General features: G+C 39.7%; 1 protein-coding gene across 1 annotated transcript in view; it reads right to left on the minus strand.

Annotated features, from left to right (window-relative positions):
- Positions 1-3,544: 3,544 nt before the first annotated feature.
- Positions 3,545-12,562, minus strand: part of LOC104943613 (nck-associated protein 5-like) — a gene marked incomplete at its 3' end in the record, with an annotated part of 13,111 nt that continues 4,093 nt past the window's right edge. The window contains exons 2-4 of the mRNA XM_010769067.1: positions 7,100-7,276; positions 4,032-6,940; positions 3,545-3,659 (exon numbers count right to left, since the gene is read on the minus strand). Of these exons, the coding sequence (XP_010767369.1) occupies positions 3,545-3,659; positions 4,032-6,940; positions 7,100-7,276 (3,201 nt within the window). The remainder of the gene's footprint in view (positions 3,660-4,031; positions 6,941-7,099; positions 7,277-12,562) is intronic.

Genomic DNA, 12,562 nt, shown 5'->3' on the forward strand with positions numbered 1-12,562 from the left:
TTAAATAATATAAGCTCCTAGATATGGCTTCATCAGTGTGTGTGTGTGTGTGTGTGTGTGTGTGTGTGTGTGTGTGTGTGGACAATGCAGTCATAAATTACTGTAATTTAAACTAATCACCAATCTGAGTCTGTTTTTGGTTAATTTATAGTTCAAGAGGGTTGATAATATTATCGCTTGCATCATCCTGTTTTTTGTTCTGACTGCGAGTGTTTCAAAACCGCATGCTTATTTTCAGAGATGAAGCCAGATGTGAGATAAAGGGATATTATCTGTTGTCGTGTTTAAACTTGCTGCATGGGGGTGTAGATGACATTTGCAGAGGCTCACAGGTTCTCACAGACTTATGACTACATTACGATTTGTCCTTAAAGTGCTCTCACTCAATTAAGATGTAATGCCAACAAAAACGTCTTGCTACCACCTTTTGTTTTCAGCCTGTCCTCCTACAAAAAACGACCATATAGGCCGATTGTTCATGCGCTTATTACGACCCAGAGACACGTTTTAAAGTGTATGTTGTTTCTTACACGACCACTAGAGGTGCTCTAGTGGTCGTGTAAGAAACAACCGGCCCGTTCATTGCAAACGCTCCGGAGGGACGTTTATTCACAAATAACCCTCTCTGGAAAATCCTAAATTGTGGAATAGTTTGGCCATTAAAATGCTTTTTGATTCGATTTCTAGCGAGAAGTGTATATTGTACTCTTAGAATCCACGTCCAGTCGATGTGTAGGATCTATAGTTTGATAGATATTACGAAGATGATTTGAGGTCTCGCCAGGATAACGTGCTATGCTACGCAGTGTCCATGTAAAGTTGGCGTCAACCCTGACGGGGTGAAAACAGTATTTCCGGTCACAAAGTTTTCATAATAAAACCGGAAACTGTCAAATTATTACACAGTGATATCTGCATTACTCATCCACTAAAAAACATCAGTTTATCCTTGGTAATTACGCAATATTGATTGGTTTAAATTGTGTACAATGCTTTTGTGTTTTTAACCTTCGATCCGGAGAAACAAAAGTTTTTTCGGAGTTTAGACACTACATAGTTTCCGAAGACACTACACTACCCAGAATCCTCAGCTATCGTTTGGGACTACAACACCCGCTTTGCTTTACAAACCCCGTGATTAGTACTCAAGCCCTGTGATTGGATGTTGGAGTGGCAGTGCGACAAGGTTACGCCGAGCGTCAACAGCTCTTTGAAATGGAATGTAACCACGGCAGACTTTCCAAAACTGGACTCGGACGGGTCCAGCCCAGCAGTAGCCATCGATCATCTTAAGATAAGAACATATACTTTATTGATCCCGAGTTGGGAACAATTTTTGTTACAGCAGCATGTACTACTTTGTTATACTCCACTACAATTCAGAGGTTAACCTGGTATTTTTACTCCACTACATTTATTTTAATTACTTTGCAGATTCTGATTAATGATGTGAAATATAAACAACACTTAAATCAGACTTTAGTTACACCTGAGTAAAATTCAGGGAAGGTGATTGTCGAGTGCCAAAATAAACTATAAGATATGTTAAGATAAGATGGTACTTTATTGATCCCAATTGATTCTTATTCAAAAGAAGACCTTAACCAGTTTAGCCCTGAGCCTGTTTTTCAGGTCTCAGGCTCGAAAAAGACATTCCCAGAACAAATGACCAGTGTTGGGCAAGTTACTTTTAATAAGTAACTAGTAATAGTTATAGTTACTGCTCTCAAAAAAGTAACTACTTTCTTTATTAGTTACTAAATTATAGAAGTAACTAACAAGTTACTTTACTTTATAATAACAATAAAAATACAAGTTGTTGTGTTGTTCTGTGGCACAGTAAGAGAAAAGACAACTCCACATCATTGTAGCAATTATCATTATGAAATGTGGTGGAACAATAAAACACAAAAGATATGTTTAGACATTTTGACAGGCATCTATTTTGTACCTCAACAATCAAGTGGACAATGCTTTCTGTCCTGCACACAGTTTACATTAGACCGTAATATTTGTTGCATCCTTTATTCCCACAAATAGAAAATAGTGGTTATATTTCCAAGTTGCAAATGCGCTGCTGCTCTCGCTGATACTTGCATCTGCCATTGTGTGTGTGCTGGTGGTGGGCCGAACCACGCCCCTTAGCTGTGATATAATGAGCATATACCACGGCCTGTCGTGAGCTATTGCTTAAAAATATTGTACTTGAGTAAAAGTAGAAGTACTCAGATCTTGTACTTGAGTAAAAGTAGAAGTACTCAGATCTTGTACTTGAGTAAAAGTAGAAGCACACAGATATTGTACTAGAGTAAAAGTAGTACTCAAATCTTGTACTTGAGTAAAAGTAATAGTCCCAGAGTGTAGGAATACTCTGTTACAGTAAAAGTCCTGCATTCAAAATGTTCCTCAAGTAAAAGTAGAAAAGTATTATCATCAAAATATAGTAAAAGTAGCGACAGTAAAAGTAATCATTGTGCAGATTGGTCCATTTCAGAATAATAGATATGATATGTTTTATAATGATTGATAATGAAAGTGTTCTCAAAGCTGGTAAAGGTGCAGCTAGTTTGAATGACTTTGTATACTGCAGGGTAGCTTGTGGATTTACTCCAGGTGGAACTAAAGTCGGAATTAACACTTGATTATATTTCACATCGAATGATGTGAAATATAATCAAGTGTTAATTCCGACTTTAGTTCCACCTGGAGTAAATCCACAAGCTACCCTGCAGTATACAAAGTCATTCAAACTAGCTGCACNCACGGCCTGTCGTGAGCTATTGCTTAAGTATACCAACTATGTGCAATATGTGCAATTTGTGCAATATATATATATATATATATGCCATTAATTACTGTGCGATATATACCTGGCTGCTAAATCCTCAGAACTGTTCCAGGGTGTGTTTTTTGTAAATTGTGTAACTTTTTTTATTGTATATTTTTTTAATCTTTAATATTTTGTTTTATGCATGCTACTTAGGTAACACTAAGCTGTCTTTGTTTTTTTTCTGCTGTAACAATGTACATTTCCCCTCTGTGGGAGTAATAAAGGTATTCTGATTCTGATTGTTGATATTTTCGTTGGATAAAAAAATGGGCGCTAATGGTTACACAATCAACACAGTGATACAATGTAAAGCTTTTGAAATAAGGTTTGGTAACTAAATCCCAAAATGAGGAAACTGTGTGTAAAACAATTTGAGGGACAGATGGCGGAATTAGCCTGAAGTGCATCTTAGTTGTTAAGACAGTCGTGTAGTGTTTGTCTGTTTTCATTTGATTCCACTCTATTTCTTTCCTTTCAGTTTTGGGAAAAGTGTATTTCCAAAATAATTTCTTCCTTTTCTCTGGGTATGTTTTTGTTTTTGATGCTTCTTCCTGGTGCAATTGCAGTAATGTCATATTACTGTAACAAACACGATTTACATAAAACAGGGTTTGTATACAATTTTATATGAATACATTTTGTGATTAAAACTAAAAGCGGCTGCATACCAATAAAATAACTGCCCATTTTGTATTAGGTAAGGATTTGATTTACCTTCGGGTCCCCAATGATGTCAGTGTGTCCTTGTATCTCACTCAGGGACATTCCTGGGCAGGGCATTGAGATGCATGCCCGAACTGCATCATGAGACTCTCTTATCCCCACAGAGCTGAAAGAAAAGGCTTTGTTAACAGATCGCTACAGAGGTCCTCTGAATCAACATGCCCTGAATGATTCAGCTGGAAAATGACCCTACATCTCTATAATCCTCTGTATTAAATGTATCTCAACTGGTCCCTGGGCTATGGAGACTGACAGAGTCAAAGAGCACTTGATAACAATGACAGAAGGCATCAGAGACCATGACTTAGTTCTAAATGAGCTATGAAGACGTCTGCTGAAACACAAAATGATGGTCTAATGTTAAGTTAAAATGTAAATGACAATAAAGATTTCAAAGAGTTACTGTAATGTACAGGCATTGTGTTAAGTACAACATAGTCAAAAGAAGGCATCATTACCGATTTAATGAATTTCTTACCACTCTTTTCCATCACTTTTTCTTCTGTCTTTCTTTTTGTCAGACTTCGACTGCTTTCCTCCCAGAAGTGATGTCATCTTTTGCTCCCTGTTTTCATCTTTTCCTTTTGGTGTCTCAGTCTTTTTACAGCTTGGAGCAGGAAGCTTACTCTTACGAAAACCAAACCAATTTGCCAAGATTGAGCCAGATTTTTGCTTCACTTCAGTTGTCCTCTCCTGCTCATGAGTCTTGTGCAAGTTCTCTTCTATGCCCAGCATCACTTTTTCTTCGATTGTGGTTATAGTACTCTGCCCCTCTGGTTCTTCAGAAACTGGCTCGCCAAAGGCGCTCGAAAACTGTTGCTCAATCTGAAGGCGTCTAGCTTGCTCTCGTTGGTGTTTAAGACTCTGAAGTCTTTCAGTAGAGGAGCCCAAATGTGAAGGGGTTGTCAGTCCCTCTTCAATCAAGAAATTGTTTAAAAGAGATCTGTTCATTGGACAATGGTAGCTGCTGGAGCAGCTCATACTTCCTGCAAGGACATCACTTAGAGAGTTCAAGGAGCTCCCTGAGTGTGTTTTGATCTGGGTACGGACCTTACCAGATCTGTTGAAACTTGGCCTGTCCATGTAGCGTGCACCAAAGCTCTGGCTACGAGCCTTAGCCCCATTCATGCCCATTACTGGCTTAAGGGGAGGTCTGGTTGACACAGACACAGACCGTTTAAACAGCCAACCTTCCTCATCAAATCCCCAATCTAACATCACACCGCTGTCTGAGGCAACAGGTTGAACTGGGGGTTCAGAATCCAGCGAGTTACAGCGGGTCTCAATCTTCCGCCGGACTTTATCATGAGCTCCACATTCATGTTTCATCTGGGGATCACATGTAAAAGTCTGAAAGGTATGGATACTTTTTGCAGTAGAGTTAATGTCATCTTTCTTATGTCTTCCAAAAGCTAGGAAGGTACCAGTTTCCTGTCCAGCAATAGCCTCATGAGATCTAGCATTAGCAGGAAGAGCCATTTTGACAGCATTGGAGTTGGAACCTTGATGATTATTGGCAACCCCATGGTAGTAAACATTAGAATATGCCTGAGGCAAGAATTCTGAAAGTTTTGGCTCACTTATGCTCTGTTGGGATCTCTGTAAGATGCTTTGAGTTGGAAATATATTGGGAGCACCATGTTCAATATGGCATATGGCAGTTCTGTCCATAGAGAGCTGGACTAACTCTGAAGACTCTCGAGCTGGGACAGGGGGCATCTTGGATGAGTTGGTAGGGTAAACTTTGGCAGGAATATTCTTCGTTGACTTACCGTCAGTGCCCAATAGTGGGGCTGCATGTTGATTCTCCTTTGTAGCGTTGGATAGTTGCAGCTGTGAAATTGAAGAAATATTTGATTGTTGCTTAGTGACGTTGGATGTTGTCTTCCCAGTTGTAGAGCTTTGAGGCTGACCTGCAGATGTTGCTTTAAGTAAGCTGTCACTACTTGGCCTAAGGACTAGAGAAGTTGTTCGACCTGGGGGTGGCGGTAGGGATGGGGACCTAATTTCTGAACGGGTACTATCACAGTGCTGGTCTTTGCGTCGCTGTTTTCGTGGAGAGCAAGGTAAGTTGTCATAGGTGCTCTCTTCCACAGGCTCATTGTTTGATTGAAGTCTATTGATTTGCAAAGGTGATTTATTTGGGCTCTTTGAACATTCATTGTTCCCTGGAGACTTAAATGCCTTTGAATGTTTCACAGGGGAAGCAAGCGGAGAGCGCACACTCTTTATAGACTTGGAATTTGCTGATACCGCAACTTCCTCCTCTTTCTCCTCTTGACATAGGGATCCCTTGCTCGAAGAATTTGTATTGCTGAGATCTGTCCTTTTGTTAGGAACACTGTGTCCAGGAGGGTTTGATTGTCCTTTGGACCTGTGGCCCTTAATAAGCTTCTGGTGGAGAGGTGAATGTGTTTGCTTAGTTTGTTCTTTCCCTCCATCCGCACTCTTGCTCCGCAGAATAAAAGCCTTTCTTGCGGAGTCACAAAGCTGAGGTTTGGGTTTCCTCTGTGAAGATTCTGAGATGGTGTGGTTCTGGTTTTCACAGCCAGCTTGACTTGCCTGGTCTCTGCAGTGAGGAACCTCCATAGAGGAGCTACGCTGTCTGGCTACGTTCACACAGCTCAGAGCTTTAGTTGCAGAATGCTGAATAGAAGAGCTCACTTCATTCTTCCCAGCTTCAACTTGTGTAAGTGCAAGTCTACCCTGTTGTTTTTTGACATGATCAAGTCTGGATTTACGGTCAGTAGACCTTTCCTGGTTATTGTTTTTGTCACTTAACTTCATGCCTGAAGGTTTTTGTTTTTCTATTGAGTCTTTGTTTTTTTCTTCCAAATGCGTGAGGCTAGTGGTTGGGCTTATGCCAGGTTTTACTGTGGGGTCGTCCAAAAATAAGAAGTTGTCTGTGACAGGGGAAGGAAAAGGACCAGAATCCCCTGCAAGTTTTACAGGCTCTTCTTGTAAATTGTTGTCATTATCTCTTCCTACATCCAGTTTATCCAAGCAAACAAGCTCTCTTGTTGGTTGGTCATGGGATTCACAACTTTGTAATTTAGTTGAGTCATCCTCTGCATCATCAGAGTCGAGGGCAGCAGTCCCTGCTCCAGCCTTCAAAGGTTGATTTGTAGGGGCTACCTGCTTGGCAGTACTCCCTTGTTGGCCACACTTGAAACCAAATGAGTATATGCCCTCGTTGGAAGTCATGCAGTCTTTGCAGTGCTGCACAGCTGCAGCTGAGGATGCCTCTTTGGAGCTGCACATCTGGAGATGCTTTAGGCCTTTCAGAATGTGGCCTTCCTTCCATCCCAGGTCTGTCTGCTCGATGGGTGCAGAGTGATTACTTGAAACTGAACCCGTGCTCATCCTTTTGTCCCGGCTTGTAGCACACTACAATACAAGACATATTTTAAATAATCAATATGACATTTACAGATGGTTCGTTGTTTTTATTAAATTACCATAAAGACATAACAACGATTTTTTTCTTTCACAAACAGCTTATAATTGAACTCAAAAGAAGAGGAAATGGAGATGATTGACACCTACCTGTTTGGAGAATCCCCGCCCCTCCGCCCAGGTGTGGGAGCCACTGGAGTATTCACTACAAGCACTGGACAGAGACAGCTCACTGCCACTGCTGCCGCTGCTGCGCGGGCAGGTGAGACTCAGCAGGCTGGGCCACCGCCCTGCAGGAACACCTGCTTTTCCATTCCTTTGGACCTCCTGGAAAATAAATAATGATATAATGAATCAACAGAAATTAAAGAAAAACTGTAGAGAAATAGATGAAGAAGCAAAAACCTCAGGCTATACAAAATGTAATGTCTTTGTTGCAGGCTAATAAAAGACTGATTTATAGAATATTAGATTACATGTTACTTGTTAGACGCTTTTATCCAAAGCGATTTACATACTCAATACTGTGGACAATCCCCACAGGAGCAATTTGGGGTGAAGTGTCTCTTTATCCCTTTAACCCTTTTAGAAGTTAAGTTATAGTCATTTGTTTTGGGCATAGCATTTTCGAGCCTGAAACCTGAAAAACAGGCTCAGGGCTTAAGAGGTTAATTAAGGTCTTCTTTTGAATAAGAAAAAAACGTTGGGGTTATCTACAGATAAATATGAAGTCTGACAAAGTACTTAACGTCTAATATATTGCATAGTTTATTTTGGCAGTTGACAATCACCTTCCCTGAATTTGACTCAAGTGTAACTAAAGTCTGATTTAAGGGTTGTTCATTAATCAGAATATGCAAAGTAACTAAAAAAAATGTAGTGGAGTAAAAATACTAGGTTAACCTCTGAATTGTAGTGGAGTAGAACAAAGTAGTATGCTGCTGTAACAAAAACATTTCCCAACTTGGGATCAATAAAGTATATCTTATCTTATCTTAAGATGATCGCCATATTTGCAAAATGTGCCTCTGAACCTTGACAAGTGCATGTTTCATATTTTCCCAATGAACAACAGGAGGGGTCACAGACCAACACGTTCTCACTCCCAACCCGTCACATGTTGACGGACGGTCAGGGCCCCTCCCCGTCACTCTATTACGGACAGGGTACCCCTTGAAAGTCAGTTTTCAATGGGCAGGGCGTCCCATAGACCTTCATAGACCTCCCATAGCGTTGATAATAGACGCCATGAGAACGCTCCCCGGCAAATGCTACCCCGACGGTCGGTTGTTATTGTCAATATTAATATAATAATTATTTATCTTTTAATAGTCACACTCGATTTCGCCGATTTTTTTGTTGCCCCACCATCGACACCTCTTTTAGCAGAAACAAAGGCTACATTAATGTATTAAATCGATGTTAATCCATGAGTGTGGTTGTGGTTGCCAGGCAATGCAATAATTTACAATTTATCTTTTAGATTTGATCCAATCAGTATATTGGTATATTCACACCATAACGGTGCACAGCTGATAGAAAGGGACACCTGGTGGTTAAAGCATGTTTTTGAAATGTATTATTTTTATTATTAGATATTAATAGGAGACACAGACAGACAAACTAATAATGCTTTATTTAAACATTAAAGAATACTTTAGGTTAAGGTCTTATTTTGAATAAGAAAAAAGCTTTGGGGGTATAAATATTAAGCCTGACAAAGTACTAATATATTGCTTTCCTGCAATATTAACTACTCTATGTTTAAGCACTTATATTCTAACTGATATTATACATATGTATTATACTCTTATAAGATGTATGTAGATAGTATAAGAAATGTGCAGAATATGACAGTTTAATGGTGGAGGTATAGACACATATTGATAGATGTCTTGTAATGCACTGTTGAGGAACCTGCGACCCAGGTTTTTCATCTCCGACCTTGTCAGGAATTGAACATTCAATAAATAAAGAACACAGAATTATTAAATATAAAACACAGAATTTGTGTGATTATACTAAATGATTTACAAATAAACACCACTGCATATTTACAACTGTTACACATTTCATTAATTGTGAAAGTAAATTTCTACACAGGGTATTATATGCAAATAAATTAAATAAGTGGAATGAAAAGAAATTAGTAATATGTCGCAGGGGATCTGGATGCTCCCGAGGCCGAACCCTGGACGGGGGACGACCGGCCACGGGATAGTAGAGGAGGGAAGGCTCGGGGACGGGTCACCCCGAATCCACCGACGGGTGATTTCATTCGTGCTGTGTAATCTAAGACGAACGAGCGTTACTTTTCGGTGAGCTTACAGACTCTAAGTCATGACTTGTACAGAGTATGAGTCGACGAGAATAAAGAGTTACCACTCCTTTCAGTTCACAACCTTTACGTCTACACACAAATCCTTGTAGAGTAAATGCTAGAGTCTCTTGACTATAAAGGACGGTCGGGAGCCAACACAACAATAAGGGACATAAATTTCTACAAACCGAAAATCATGTAAACAATGTCCTGTGTAAATTTCACATAAGACTAGAAAGTCTGGACTGTGGGTAGACGGGTATGAATAATTATTTTTCACTAAATTTTGCAATCCTTTGTGTGTACATTAAGTATTTTTCATAAAGACACATTTTCACATTTTGTAACTTCATTTCAACGTGTTGTTTATTTTTGAGAGGTTGTCGGTATGTGTACGGGAACTAAAATTGTGTCGTCGGTGAGACGGACTCCAAAAATAATTTGACCTTAGGTGAGTCTTAGAGGTCTATGGGAGTGTTACGACTGACATTAAAAAAGGTTCCTATTTAAGACGTGTAGTAACATTCTTACCTAACTTTATTTCGTATTAGTTTGATCTTTCCACTTATAGTTACATTATCTGGTTTGTAAACTCAGGTGTAGAGCGGAAATACGTTAATAAAGGATAAGTGTAATAATCAACGATTGTCTACTGTGATTGCTGAAACTCTCCTTCGACGTGCAGAACGTTTTCTAGTTACCGCAAAAATTTTACCCAAGTGGGGAAAAAGTGGAAACCCAGGGAGAACTAACCTTTACCGTGGTTGCTGATTGTATAGACGACAGTCACGTATCACGGTCGTGAAAGATAGTCTGACCCAAGGGACGTTTTCCTTTGGTCGTCTGGATATTTGGTACTGGTTTCGGGTTAATCTGTGACGAGAAAAATTATTTCTTAAAGTGGGGACACTATAATCGACGTTATGACTAACGGATTCGTGGATTAATAGTCGTTTTAACTGTGTAACTGTAACTTGGTTAACGTTGGGTCAGAACAGACCCTGGCCAGGAAAACAAGGACAGAATTTCTACAATAAAGACATTTCATTGAATTACTTATTACCTTTGTTCAATCAAATGTTGACGGAAGACCAAACCTAGTTGTTTCTTCAAACTTTTACGATTCCAAAGTTCACTGTAATGTGACGTAAAACAGATGTAACGGACATACTGGATGTTTAGGAACAACACTGGTTATGTGTTTGTGACTTCCTTTTTTACCCCTGATGTGTATGAAGTATATTATGTTGTTACTTTTTACAACGTCCGTTTTGCAAGGTGGAACCAATTGTATAGTGTAATTCCTTGTAAAATATTTTGTGAAAGACAGTAGAGTTCGGAGTTATTGTAGGACTTTTGTAAAAGTCTTAGCAAGAACCTCTTAACAAGAAGTAAACAATAGTCACATTGTAACTCCCTTTCAAAATATCTTCTTGAATAAATTACACAATGGGTTGGTTACAGGTTTTGTGTAGCGAATCTTACAACGGTCCGTTTTGCAAGGTGGAAACAATTGTATAGTGTAATTTCCTTGCAAAATATTTTTTTTGAAGACAGTAGATATCCTTTTTAATAAACTTTATTATTTGTAGGATTTATTCCAAGAAACTTGTAGTCTAATTTTGCAAAGAAAATTTTGTAATAATCTTGGACATCCATTGCAGATCGATTTCAACCCTTCTTCAAAGGGGAGGTCGGACCCCAAAGATAAAAAGGGGAAGCTAAGCCTCTTTGTTTATATAAAAAACCGCTCAAGTCCTACCGGCTCTGTGATACTGATGGGCATTAGGAGTCGATAGCAAAACCCTGAATGTTGTAGGCGAACCGAACTGTTTGGGACACTAAACCTACAACCTCGACCGCGTCACGCGGTTCCAATGCGTCTCGCCAGTTTGTCGAGACTACTCTACCTTACTTTGGTGCCGTCTGAAAATGTTTTGACCTGAGCTTGGACCGCCAATAATTTAAAAATTTGAACTAATATTAAATTATTTACCCAACTTTTAACCGGAACCAGGGTATTACCCGTCGTCACCTCATAGAGGGTGTACTGTCGTTCCAGTCTTCTCGAAATAAATCTGTCGAACGCAGAATACAGACACGTTGTGCAAGAAGTGAGGGTGTGGGCAGTGTTACGAACTGCCTGCCAAGTCCCGCGGCGGAGGGGCAGTGAGATAATGCCCTGTCCGCATGGGGAAACTTTCAGTCAAAAGTTGCCTGTCCGCCAGGGTAACTGAACGTATCTCGGAGTGAACTTGCAACCGATTATCTGCTCAACCCTAGCGCTCTTTCACGAGAGGCGTCTAGGTAAGAGTGTCGTAAATAGTTGGAAAAAAGAATGAGTTATAGTTCGTGTGTAATAACAAGAAAATGAAGAAATACAAATTAACTTATTACGATCCTGAAAACAGTCAATACCCCCTCTCATCCCCGAAGTATTATGACTTTAGACACAACAAAGTAGCAAAAAAAGGAAGAAGATAAAAACATAAGAAAGATTTGGTGTGTGACATAAATGAGTTGTTATTGTGTATTACATAGTGAACGCAAAATAAATAACCACAACTAATTATTTGTGTTCAAACCTCAAGGCAGTCCTGGCTCCCAGCCTCGTCGAAGTATCATATCAACCGAAATCTCTTACACCATGTGGTCCTTCATTTCATAAGGAGGCGAAGCGAACTGTTTGGGGACACTAATCAGGAGTTCGAGACACTAAAACCCTACAACTCAAACGAGGCTCCCAATGCGTCTCGCACCTTGTGTGAACCTTTCCCCTACGCTTGGTGCCGTCTGCAGGTTTTGACCTAAACTTGCACAGTGGGCAAGGGGGGAGAGGGGGTGCGGTCCTTGATGTGTACGACCGATAACACACAAAACGTTGTACGAGGAAATACCGTGCAGAGATTACCCTTAACATCAAAAATATACTGCAAAAGTATAAAGGTATTATGCTTCAACGGTCATAATTTTGACACATGTAGGGACCTCCAAAATCCCCTATCCTTTGTGAGTGTAAAATTTTGTATATTAATTATTTAACCCACTTTTAACGAACACGGGTAATTACCGTCGTAATTATATTATATGGGTGTAACGGTCGATTTCCAGTCTTCTCGAAATAAATTGGTCGACCAGAATACAGACACTGGGGGAGGACAACAATATAACTATTCGTGACTTTGTACGTTGACAGTTCCAGTCTCGTGTAAAACGTATTATACCGTCATCGGTGAGGTAGTAGAATTCTATTCTATATGAAATAACTAGGGTTCAACCTTTGTAAACCGCAA

This window comes from Notothenia coriiceps, unplaced genomic scaffold (genome assembly GCF_000735185.1).
Source record: "Notothenia coriiceps isolate Sejong01 unplaced genomic scaffold, NC01 NC01_scaffold00006337, whole genome shotgun sequence".
Classification (NCBI taxonomy): Eukaryota; Metazoa; Chordata; class Actinopteri; order Perciformes; family Nototheniidae; genus Notothenia; species Notothenia coriiceps.